Genomic DNA, 13,329 nt, shown 5'->3' on the forward strand with positions numbered 1-13,329 from the left:
GAAATAAGCATTGAAATGTATCTTAACCGTAAAAACACAAAGACAAGATTGAGAAGCCAAAAAAAAAAAAAAAACAAACAAAAAAAAAAAAACAGGCTCTGTTATTGGTCTTTATGGTCATATATATTCACTCAACAGTTCTGGTGGATCTCACACCTCTATAATGTCATTTTCATCTGTACAGGCAAGTCAAGTTAGACCACAGACCCATCAGTGCTGGATTCTATCAGTGGTGGACAGTGGTCGCTGTCACAGACATGGGAGCTGGAATGAAGGTCAGCCGAGTTAGGCATGAAGCAGCCACCTAAGGTGAACTTGTTAAGATACAGTATTAGGTTGAATACAGTGTTACAAAGACTCTCCTATTGTAAAAAGTGGACCTGGATTCTGCTGGATTATCAGGCATCGGAGCGGTGGTTGGCCCTCTCTTTAGCTCTTCTTCTGGCTCTCTCCAGTTCAGCCATCATGGGTAGTGGACCCTCGTACATGTTGGTCTTAATTGCTTTCAGCTTCTCCTGATAGTCCTTCGGCAAACCGTTCTGCTCTGCTCCCATCACGATCACCTGCGGGGGTTTGATGAAGCTGAATATGTTGACTGTCCTTAAACTCAAGACCCTGATTCTCTCATAATGACCCATAAAAGACATGAACCCCCCACAGAGGACCAGAGAGTGAGACTGGACCTTTTAACAAAATCACACTTTTGTTATTCAAAATAAAGCAAAGTATTAGGCCACCATCTATCTATATATCTACCCTGTCTGTCTGTCTAATGTGTGTGCTGATCATGATTGGTCAGTCACTGACACAGAGGACTCTCATGTCAGCCAATCAGTGTGGACGTAGTGAGTAGGTTGACTGATGAAGCATGATGTCATGAGGAGCAGCAGGGTCAGCCCCGCCCCTTCTCTTAGCTCAGGTTGTTCTGTCAGTTTCTTTCTCAGGTACAAACCTTCAGTCAGCACATCCTTTGTGACACTGCCCTGATCTTCAGAATAAAACCACTGAATTTTGGAACATTTAGAAAGATCACTTTTGAAAATTGGTTGGTATTTAGAAAAAGTGTGAAAAGTGTCCATTGTCCAAATTGTCTTTCATTTAATACACAAATCGTGTGTCCTCTGTCAGCGCCCACAGGGATCTGTCTACATTACAGTCCCAGTTCCCATTAGATGGACTGAGATGGCAGTGTAACTGCACAGGGGTGTTGAGCAGGATAAATGCACTGTGGTCTTTCCACCCCTGTACTGTACTGGACAGTGTTTTGTTGTCATGTATGTCGCAGCCATGTGAGCTACAGTACGACGGATCCGAAGATCGCAGTGAATTTGAGAACACCCAGCAGCTCACACAGAGACAGGGTCCAGCATACAAGAGGGAACAATGGAGCGGACTCTTGCATTTACACTATGGACGACAAAGCTGTGACCACAAAGCCACGGTGTCCCTCTCTGCCTGCTGCCTTTCTCTCAGGCATGTTTGGAGCTCTCACGTGTGCAAAAGAACAATCTGGCATTCTAACTCACAAACTGTCCGATCTGTAAAACATAGCAATGCAGTAGGGGGGGGTGTGTCCTGACTGTTCGGACCTGTTGATCACACAGTCAGGTGATGGTGGGGGGGGGGGGGGGGGGGGGTGAGCAGACTGATCGCTATTCCAGATGCTTCACAGAGAGAAATGTGTGAGTGAATGTGAGTGAATAGGTGATGATGCCCCTGACCTGATTCATGATCGTATTCTTTTGTCCTCCTAATTCAAAACAACAACATTAAACAGCCATGTTTGACATCACACCCACTGACTCAGGCTCATTTAAAGGGTCATTTACGATGTCATCCATGGGCGAGCGGTTTGTGAAGTGAGTTTTTCCAAATTCACAGATTCAAAACACTGTTGTTGAATCAGGCAAGAGCTGCATCCTGATCCTGTCCTTCAGCCCAGAGTGGAGACGTGCGCTGTTCTTTTCCACTGTAACTTTGCATTTTAAAGAGTTACGTAGTACTGTGTGTGTACACAAAGCAGCATGAAAATGTTAATCACGTTTTAGTTGTAAGGAACAAATATTATATCAAAACCAGTGAATAGCATCATGTTTCTCTTAAAAGGTAGCTGCTGTCACACATTAGAAGGATATACATTTGGAAGGAACAAGGTTGCTTATTAACAACTCTCTGTTCGTGTCATAAAATGAGAAGCAGCAGATAAGTCTTGAGTTATACACCAGTGCAACTTTTGAACATCAAGACGAAAAAAAATCCTCCATCAGTTACAGTAAACTTGGTGTTGGTTAGAGATGTGAGTGTTAAATGAGTGCTTCATTCTTAAGTAAATGTAAACCCTCCTCCATGTACTTCAACTAACTGTTCATCATAGAAATGAAGCATTAAAGGACTGGTTTGGTGATATGTTCCAGTTGTATTATATTAGTAACACCCAGCTCAAACTAAAGGAGTTCTGTACAACAATAAATCCTCCTTCATGAGGGTTCAAGCCTTCAGTTTGCGTTGAAACTGTTTTCAGTGTTGGCGTTTCTGTTATTTAGCTGACTCTCAACAGAAACTGAACATTATAACCTTCATTATAGCCTTTACTGCTGGGACATATATTAGAATGCATTAGTTTAAGCTAGGTGTTCCTAATTATCTGTGAACTGAGTGAATGTTTTTCTTTTTTGCCAACAAATTCCATGTAAAAGGCCAAAACCAGCGATGAACGTCTCCTATTAACAAGTGTTGTGTGTGTACATCAAAGCCTGATCCCTCTGAGCCATAGAGCCGCACTGTGTCCAGGAACAAATTAAAGCTCATCAGTGATCCTGATGTTCCTTCATCACCATGAAAACACACACACACACACACACACACTGTAGTTTATTCTAACTCAGTCCCCCACACACATCGTCCTGCTGACCCAAACAGAGGAGGTGAAGTCATCCAACATTTCACAAAACAGCAAAGATCAGAAAAAAGGCCACAAGATAAAAACAGATAAGTGAATGACAACTTTCTTTCTCTTCTTTCCTTTCCCATTAATCATCTCACAAGATTTACCTTGTGACCCTGATGGGACCAGACCCCTTAGGTTGCTAGACAAAACTACCTAACCCTATTGAAAGAAGGTAAACTTCTTCTTCTTCTTTCCTCCTCGAGTAGCTACAAAGGTAAGGTACATTTAAGTGCTCTGAGCCCACAGGCATGGATGCGGTGAAAGCAGTCTTACCTGCAGGTACTGTGGCGATGGTGGAGCATACACACAGCTGTTCATTATGTAGGTACGACAGTTGAGCTCCTGGCCTTTTGTCTTCACAGATAGCTCCACAGGACTGTACGCACCTAACGTCACATTCTCTTGACTGAGCGTGTGCACACGTGCATGCACATTAAAAACACACAGACGTCACACAGATGTCAATTTCACAGAGAAACATTCAATGAAATCCAGGAAAGGCCATTAGAAAAAACGGATGGATGAAAACGTTACCTGTCTAGAGACTCCAGATCAGACATGTTCATCCTCCACACCACACCCCACACCTCGTCCCCCGGGCTGTGCTCTATGGTGGCCACACCTCCATGCCACCGGTCGCTGGCAAGGCCTTTATGGTTCCCAAACACCAGTTTATAGTCCTGTGAAAGAGAGAGAGAGATCATTTATATGTGTGCAGTTCAGAAACAGAACGTTCATGCCCCTAATATCAGACAGTACCTTGAGCCTGGCCACACAGTGTACTGTTGCAGAGGGGTTCTTGAGCTGGAGTCGCTCCTTCAGTAGGTTGCTGCCGTATGCAAAGTACAGGAAGGTGTGGTTATTCTCCATGGTGTCAGCAGTTCCTAGCAGGAGGAAGATGAGAGCAAGGAAGGTTGAGATTGAACAGACAGAGTACGGCAACAGAGGTGGAGAGCTGAGCTGAGCCACAGCTGAGTGTTAGGAGGAGCAGAGGTGAGAGAGCGTGAGTTGCAGAGTGACAGAAATGAAGTACTGGCCTTCCAGCACTCACACACCATTCTCATGCTAATCCCCTGCACTGCCACTGAGCCCTATTCACACTCACAATACACAGTTTCCCTCATGTGTTGAGCCAACAGCACTGTGCCATACACAGAGATCACACACACACACACATTCTTGTACACTTTTCTTTGTAGGGACGTACCATTGACATAACCCTGACCTTAGCCCCCACAAGTACAGTTTGCTCCCTGTTGTCTGACCCCACAAATACAGTAAACCAAAAAAAGAGAAAGTATAAAAAAAACATTTAAAAAAAAAGCCAAATCGACAACTCATAAAAATGCAGAGGGTTTTCAGTTTATTTATGTCTGTCAAAAAAAATTAACTTTGAGAGTTATACTGGTTCGACCCCCCCCCCCCCCCCCCCCCCCACCAATCTTAGTGGTCAGTCAGTTAAGTTTGAATTTTGACAGCCCTTTGATTTCCATGTAGTGTGAAGAACCATCCTTTCCGCTCCTGTTACCTCAAACTTACCGGGTAGTTACCAGCTCTAAAGGGTCTTCATGATGCCTTCGGGTGCATGGGGGGGGGGTGATCGTATCACAGATTCGACAGATTTTAACAACAAAGTCTAGACATCCGACAAAAGACCAGTGCTGTATGCAGTGTTCCACTTGTAAATCTCCAGACAAGCCGATTACTGGAATTGGTTTGTATGCATCATTTAATCTTTGGAAAATGTAGCACCAACCCATGACCAAAAGGCAAGACCAGACAGGCCATGTGGAATCATTTCTTCATCATGGATGTTCTGAGCAAATCCACAGTGACCAGGCCTGGGATCTGCACTTATCAGAGAGCTGTGTAGACTGCTTGGGATACTGTGGATGTGGATGAAGGTTACTCTGGAGACAGGAGTGAAGAGGATCTTTTGCCAGAGAGCAATGCTGAGGAATCAAATGTTGACTGTTACTATCCTCACATTACACACGTAAGGAAATGTTATGGTAACTGACAGATTTAGCCTCAACTCCATCTCATACTCCAGGGATTGGAGTTAAATTATCAGTAAAGGATCCTACTCTCAGTCCTGAGGCACCACCTCTCCAGCCACAGGAACTCCAGGAGAGAAATGAAAGCACAACAGTTGACAATGGACCTGCAGCCGAGTCAGTGAAACCCTGGATATCTCAGGAGCTGACAGGAGTGGGAGAGGCAGGGAGATCTCAGACATGGATGTGGATCCTTAGGATGTGGATCCTAAGGAGGAAGTGACATGACATGACAGAGATGATTGTGTCATTTTTTAGGGCTCTTCCTGTGCTTTGTCAGATTAGTTTACAGAGGACAACAAACCTGTTGTCTGTGCCACAGCTTTATTTTACTCCCAGCAGCAGTTTCATGACATTCACGCTGCAGATCAGCACATTCCAACTACTGTATCTTGACGACTTCTTGTGCGTGGGGTGCATGCTATAGATACCGTAATTTGCCACCCACTGGGTAAATCCAAATGTGCCGTGTGTAAACCCAGAAGCTTGTTGCCTCAGCTACTCAGGAATTATTGAATTGGTGGAAATAATTGCGACTGTGACAAATCGTCTCATATCACTCCTATAATACCAGGTTACTCACTGTCATTTTATCTGTTGTAGTGATTTTACCCAGTCTTGCTGTCTTCCCCATCCAGTGACAAAGTCTGCTCATATAATAGATTAATAATAAACTATTGAAGTATCCTGTTTAGGGTCACAGGGATTAAATAATGACATCAGTGAGCCACGAGCAGCATTTCTTATTACATAGAGAAAACAGTTCATGTCAGCTGCTGGTACCACAACCACAATCACATTCATTCCACATCATCTTACACACCAACCAAAGACAGTTGTTATCATCCAACACAAAGACTTGAATGCTTGGCAGTGAAGGGCGTGCAATGCACACAGTACAGTGGACAGGGACATCCAGTGCAGTGAATCCTCCTACGTGGAGTTTATCTCGGGAGTTGTGTTCAAACTTATGTGCTTATTTTACAGGATGTAGTTTGTGCTGCTGCTGCTGAACTGTATTGTGTTATCCTAACAGGTGTTTATATTATTTTGTCCATCTCATTTAAATGAGTGAGGGTAGGCTGAACAACAGACACAGCTCTGTGTACGACTGTCAACCGCAGCACAGACGACATCCTCTACAATGACCACATGGTTCAACCAGCACCTCTGAAACTGTTTCCAGAAAACTGTTCAACTGTCTAATGTCCACTTTTAGAATCCTTTCAGTGTTTACAGGTGATTTTCTTTCACGCTGTGTACAAAGTCCTGCCGTGACACTGTTTTGTCTCTGATTCTCATTTTCCTCCCTTGCCAGTGGTGCTGTTTCATTTCGCTCACCAGATGGCAGCATGTACATGCTGATGCACTGTGGGACAGTTTGCACATGAAGGCAATATTCTGTATTGGTCATATTTTACTGTGTTCACCATCTTTTTCATTGTCCTACCTGGATCCTTTTCTCCAGAGATGCATCTTGTCAGTGTTCCATACTGTCAGAGCCATGCTGTGGGCCTCAGCCCAGAGTCTTTAGATCAATTCACAAAATATTATCTGTTGTCATACCTATATACAGTGTCCTATATATTGAAGTTCACATTACAGCAGCTCCACTGAACCTGCGTGACATCAATGGGTCAATAAAAATAATAATACAATTACATAATGCAAAACATAATACATCATAATAAAACACTGAATTGTGTCATTGTATATGATGAGAACTTTGAAAACATTTTACTTTAAGTACAATTTTCTGATAATACTTTGAAAATTCTGAATGCAAGACTTCAAGTGGTAATGGAAGTAATGCAGTGTGTTTACACTGCAACAATCCAGGAGGCAACAGGTTTGGCAAGAGATATTTATTTTAAACAAATACAGAGCTTCTTAATTCCCAGGCCCAGCTCCCCTCAGGGACTACTGTCTACAGTCAAGTGTTGCATAGGTTAGTTGACTATATGATTGAGACGGAGAACAAAGTGTTTGGATGTGGCACCACAATACTTCCAAACAGAACTAAAATAAATGATGTTCACACAGTGTGACCTTGATTGATGGATTTAAAAAAAAAAATCATTTACATAATAAAATTTCTTTCACCACAGATTAGGAACAGAGAAAATGCTTTTAGAGCTGAGATGCTGAAGATCCAAATACCACTTATAATATACCTCAGGACTGTTTAGTTTAGCATTAAGTCAGCTACTTCACATACTTAGATCCATAGAAAGCAGTGACCTTTAAGTATACTAATAATCAATTTTGGTCTGGTACCTCCACAAGAACCATACTACTGTAATCCAGTGGGCAGCTACACTATTTCATACCACTGTTCTTCAGTGATCCTGATGGTCTCACACAAACATCTACAAATTGCTCTATGGTGCTTATCAGTTACAAATGGCAAACACTCAACAGGCATGTACATTTACGTCAGCCATTGCTTTGTGCCCTGTATGGTAAGATGCTGCTGTTTGGGGAACAGGACATGGAAAAGTTGGAAGTTAAAGAAAAAAACAAAACTTCTGAAAAGAGTCCATTCATTCATGAATGGGAAGGTAGTCTCCGACTTTTGGACTCCACTGTATTAACCAGAGAAACACAGTGGGACAACTCAGGTTAACAAACTGTCAAACCTGAAATACAGAGATGGAACTCTGGCCAAAATATTTAAATACGAATGGAAATAAATTCCTTTAATCATTTGCCAATGACGACAGAATTCGAAGTAACAGGTGAACTAACAGGGAAACCTACGAGCCTAAGCCTGGTACCACTCATGCTAACAAATCTAACTTAATAACACTACTTCTTCATTTAGCAGTGAAACTGACAGGATCATCATATTAGCTTACTCGTCTTACATATTGATCGTAACCTTATTTGATTTAAGTCAGCTCTCCCAAATCCATTAAATACAGTGAGTACAATAAAATAAATAGAGTTTCCCACTTACAATTAACAACAATGGTAATCGTAAGGGTAACAATGTCACATGTTTAAGTTAGTTTAAGTTATTAGTTACTTCACTTTATAAGTAGCTTTAACTATAACCACGGGCTCCAGACCTCATCCCTCCACATCCCACTGTAAAGGAATTTAGACAGTGGTGTGTCTGGGTTCTCTGGGTTCCATCAAATGTGCATTCAGGGTTGTTTTTCAAACTGGCTACATAGTTTATCTATCCATTCTTACAAACATACACCTAAACACGCACACATTGACCACCACACCACACTAATGAGCCAGAACACTGTGACCTCCTCTGTATAATATGCTATTTTATCCTTCACATGCTGCCAAAACAGCTCCAGTCCACCAAGACATGGACTCTACAAGACCTCTGGAAGAGCCCTGCAGTATCTGCCACTAAGATCGCAGCAGACCCTTAAAGTCCTGGAAGCCTGCTAGGTGGAGCCAATGCAGATCAGACTCGCTCCAGTACATCCTCCTACACCCTGTCTGGGTTCTCAGTTTGTTCCTAATTAGACAACTGTCAGTAGGTGTTCACCACCTGTGAATGGGAGCTTCCTCTGAGCTCTGCTGTTTCAGAGACACTCTGACCCAGTGGTCTGGCTGTGACCTTTGGTCCTCGTCCAACTGGCTCAGGTCTTTACACCTGCACGTTCTCCCTCATCTAAAATGTTGACTACGAAAATCAGCTCCTCACTCAGCTACTAAAGCATCACAGAGCTTGACCTGCGACTTCAGTGGTGTGTGGTCATTATGTCCTGGCTCATCTCTATACAGCATATTGTAAAGTGAATTGTGCAAATCTATTGTGACCAACACTTGTTGAGTACATTGTGCAAACAACTAAAAAGTAAGTGAGGCAGTAGGCGTTTACCAGAGTTTGTTTGGATCTATTGTCAGAAAAAAAACTGTCCCATTCTGTCTTTGTGTCCAGGAACTTCTCTCATCTGGATACAGTAATCTCATAAGTGGCCGTACCTGTGTAAGATCAATCTCACCTCACTGCTGAGGTGATTCTGATTGGACAGGACAGTTTAGTTTCCACTGGAAGTCTTTGGCACCTCTAGTTCTGGCACACAGAGAGCGTCATCTCTCTCCCTCTCTCTCTGTCTGTCTCTGTCTTATTCTCTGTCTCTCTCTCTCTCTCGCTATCGTCAGGTCTGAGTCGGCCAGCCCCTGGCCCCGGTCGTCCCACGTGCTGTCTGGGAGTGGACAGCTGCTTCTGAGGCTCCTGGTCAGTGAGCTTTCCACAGAGGGTTGTAGTACACCCAGCCTTCACCCTACACACACACACAAGAAAAGAATGTTCAGAGATGTCAGCACTTTTGTTCATCACCTTTTAGCTGTGTTTTAATTGAGACAAAGAAAAGAACTAACGTTACTCTTTTTCCAACCTTGCCCTTGGCTTCCATGTAGGACAGGTTTTTATATTTATATATTTCATATTTAGTGCACTAAACTGATGATATGCCTTAAAGACAGAACTGTTGTACAGTATTTTGAAGTTAACATGGTGCCAGCTGAGGAAGTGGGTATCACTGACATGGCCTCTTCACCTCTTTAACGAAATACTTGGGTTTCCAGGGGACTTTGGCGCTAGCTCTCTGTTTGCCCTCTCTGCGCTGCGTCTCCTCCAGGCAGTGTTTGTGTTCTGTGGCTGCGTCCATGTTTCCTGCCTTCAGTGATGCTGTGACATGCTGCCAAAGACGCCTAGACGCAGGAAACACAGGACAAGAGCAACTGTCATTATTATACCAGGGAAACAAGGAAAACATAGCTCACTACATGATCAGTCAATGATGTGTGCAACAGTTTGGCTTTCATGTGAACAGTGAAAGACACACTCCACATATTATACGTACTCAGGATAATGCATTTGGAACAGACATCCACAGATTTCCAGTTATATTATAGCTAAGTTAATTCTCATTTCCGGTTAGTGATGGCTTCTCTCTCTCCCTCTCACTTCCTGCTCTCTCTTTCTTGATGAATCATGTGTTCAGCTATTCCTCTGCCTCTTTACATGTACTAAATGTACTTTATTTACTGTATGGGAGGCCAGACTCAGCCAGCCCCCAGTAACCAGCCAAAATAGTCCCAAAATAGTCCCTACTCTCCCCCTGCTGTTCGGGAGCCACGGTGGCTCCCTTCACCGTGTGAAGGAAGCATAGAGCTACTATGCAGAAGCCCGTAATTCACCTCCAACCACATGTTTCAAACAGGTTTCAGGTTCTGAGAGACACACCCACTGAGAAACCAACTCTGATTACTGGCAGCTCAATACTGAGAAACATACTGAAACAAAGAGAAACAAACTGCTGGCTAAGGAAAACTGAAAATATGTTATTCATGTTGGCAGAGTTGAGAGCAGGAGGCAGAGTTGCAATCCTGCACACTTCTCTGCACTTCCATTAGAACAGTTACCCATAACCCCACAGAGACTATGTCTGCCCCCCAACCACTTCAATTATTTAAATCTAAAGTAAACAGAGGAGGAGTTATTCATAAAAAAAAAACTAATAAAAAATAAGACAACTACTTTAACAGAACCAAAAAAACAGGACCATTAAAAGTGGATGATTAAATATTTGATCTCTCTCATTGAAATCTCTGTTAGTCAGTGATTTGATACCTGATCATCACATTCTGTATTTCTGAAACCTGGTTGTAACAAGAAGAATATGTCAGTGTAAATGAATCAACACCCGCTCCTCATATTAATTCTCACATTCCTTGAAGCACAGACTTTGTGTTTCATGCTGGTGTCATGTAATGTATAACCTGATCATCCAGCTAGTTTACCCCACAGTCCATTTATTCAAACAAATGTTGAAAAATTCAAACTAATTGTTCCCAGTTCAGCTCTCTACGAAACATCAGAGCAGATTAAGAGAGGATAGAGATCTGTGGACGCAGTGGTCACTTAGACAGAGTGCTCTGAACAGCCTCTTTTTTTAAAAATCATTCTGAAGCACATGCACGTATTATACATGCAGACAGGAGAGTGTCCTCGTCTTACAGAAACCTGTCTGAACATTGCAGCTTCATCCTGTACAGATCCTCTCTGAGAGGCTGTCTGAGGGATTAAGAACACACACGTCTTTAGTCCTCACTAAATACACACACACACACACACACACACACACACACACACACACACACACACACACACACACACACACACACACACACACACACACACAGACAGACAGACAGACAGTGTGCCTATACTGTATCTTTATACTGTATTTCAGTTCCTGGCAGCACTGGCCGTTGTCCGTGTCCTCCATCCATCCAGTCTATGACCTGGATGAATGAGAACATTCACAGACATCCAGTCTGTTGGAGACATTCATGGAACTCAGGGAGTGATTGTAATATGATTGATGGCCCAGTTTCAATGAATGAGAAGGACACTGGGATGGACCCTTAGAGGCAGTAGGAAGACTCTGCGGTGTGTGTGTTGTCTTCTTTAAGGCATGGGACAATCTCACCTACTACCTGGAGGTGCATGGACACACACTTAAGTGCTCAAGACTGCAAGTGAGGGACAGATCCTTATTTCATGAGACCAGCCTTCCTGGAAGTCTGGATGTGGAGAGTCTGATTGCACGTGTCCTGACGCGAACAGTCAACTTCACCAATCAGAATCCACACATCAGATGTGACTCTCGTCCATAGAAAGACAGACATAGAAAAACTTCAACCAGCTTCTCCACCGATAACAGTTTAGACAAGTCCCCCGGTGAAAGGGACGGGCATCATGGGCAGAAGAAAAGGACAGGTCTGATGTCTTTCAGCAATAAACATCTTAACTGTCTGAGGTTATTTTGTGTCACACTGTAGGTGAAATCCCACTGCATCCTGTAGAAATAGTTTGATGTGATATATATTTACATCATTTCCACTTTTCATGGAACATTTTGCTCAATTTCATACATATTAATTATTAAAGTCAACATCCCATCAAAGTGTAGTCCCTTCACTTGGATGTTTGGGCTTCACTGTGCAGAAACATGGATGGGGTTCAGGGACTGTGGATGCCCCCAGTGAATTTTGCTTTGGATATTCAGTGTGAATAAATCCTCATTTTCTTCTTCTTTCTCCACAAACAATCCTCTAGCCCAACAACCAGGCCATAATTTCCACTTGTGCACAGTAAATAGCTCAGTCTAATGAGCAGACCGCCATGAAATTAACTGAGCATGTTTGTGCTCCCTGAAGGTTTACCACAGCATTGTTATCACTCCTGTAGCAATGAAGGTTCTATGTTGGTGGAAAGTGTTTTGTGTTGTCATGTTGGCAACAAGAGCAAAGTGAAGACTTGGAGGAGACACAGTACTCTGAAATATATATATTATAAAAAATGACATTTAATTTTACATTAAGATTCATTAATTTGTTTATGTACATGCACCGGATAAAGTAGTAGAAACACTGTCAGCGTTTGTAAAATGTGTGTAACTGACTTTGCTGCACTCACCGTGACTCATACTGGCCCTGCTTCTCCAGGGGCCGGATCTTCTTCTTGGTGACTGGCAGCTTGGAGGTATCAATAACCTTATTTGCCCCGTTGTTGTAGGTGAACTCCAGTGTCCCATTCCACTCTCCCTGGGCCTTACACAGAGTTTTTCCTGTCTGGTTGTGTTTCACCTCTGCTGTTACTCTGAGAGAAATCAGCACAGAGTTCTTTTAGCATTCGTGGCTAACAAACACATCCAAGGATGAACAGCATTCCATGACTGTAAGATTTCCAGATTTGGACAAATAATTATTACGTACAGTACATCCACAGATGCCTGTGTATCTATTTTAAGTACTACTGTGAAAAATGCTAGCAGGTGTTACATACATACATCATACATTCACACGGAAAGACACACTGCTGGTTCAAAGCCATTGTAGGAAAGATCAGTCTGACTACATCCAGCTGAGGAATCTTAAAAGTCTGTGAGGAATCTTAAAACTCTGTGTAAAAATCAATCAGTCAGATTGACTCATCTTTCAACCATTCTGTCATGCTCACTTGTCCACACTAAGCTCTTGTCTGGACAGTCTCTGCTCTCTGTCTGTTAGAAATGCTAAGGCACAGAAAATCACCTAAATCCAGAGACCCCTTAGACGTCAGTGGGTATGGGTCTCTTCTATCATCCTTTGTCCTCAGAATAACAGCTGCCATTTACCACGACAGTGGGACACTTTATACCACCTCAAAAGTCTCCTCTACCCCGCCCCCCCCCCCCCCCCCCCCATCTCCTTTACCAGCCAACTCTCTCTCAACTGATGACTTTGCATCCTTCTGTACTGAGGAGGTGACGGCTGCTCAGTGGCCAATTCACCAAACCATCT

General features: G+C 43.0%; 2 protein-coding genes across 2 annotated transcripts in view; both read right to left on the reverse strand.

Moving 5' to 3' along the window:
• Positions 1-398: 398 nt before the first annotated feature.
• ggctb (gamma-glutamylcyclotransferase b) lies at positions 399-3,841 on the reverse strand. Its single transcript, XM_041044969.1, has 4 exons — positions 3,707-3,841; positions 3,482-3,627; positions 3,221-3,353; positions 399-563 (listed from the first exon to the last, which is right to left on the reverse strand). Exons 1-4 carry the CDS (start codon positions 3,815-3,817, stop codon positions 399-401), a joined length of 555 nt encoding a protein of 184 aa, XP_040900903.1. The 5' UTR covers positions 3,818-3,841.
• A 3,058-nt stretch (positions 3,842-6,899) lies between these two features.
• Positions 6,900-13,329, reverse strand: part of LOC121186015 (oxysterol-binding protein-related protein 10-like) — a 40,749-nt gene continuing 34,319 nt past the window's right edge. Inside the window, exons 10-12 of the mRNA XM_041044594.1 lie at positions 12,464-12,646; positions 9,537-9,690; positions 6,900-9,260 (exon numbers count right to left, since the gene is read on the reverse strand). Coding sequence (XP_040900528.1) covers positions 9,216-9,260; positions 9,537-9,690; positions 12,464-12,646 — 382 coding nt within the window. The 3' untranslated portion in view covers positions 6,900-9,215. The remainder of the gene's footprint in view (positions 9,261-9,536; positions 9,691-12,463; positions 12,647-13,329) is intronic.

Source organism: Toxotes jaculatrix, chromosome 8 (assembly GCF_017976425.1).
Source record: "Toxotes jaculatrix isolate fToxJac2 chromosome 8, fToxJac2.pri, whole genome shotgun sequence".
Taxonomy (NCBI): domain Eukaryota; kingdom Metazoa; phylum Chordata; class Actinopteri; family Toxotidae; genus Toxotes; species Toxotes jaculatrix.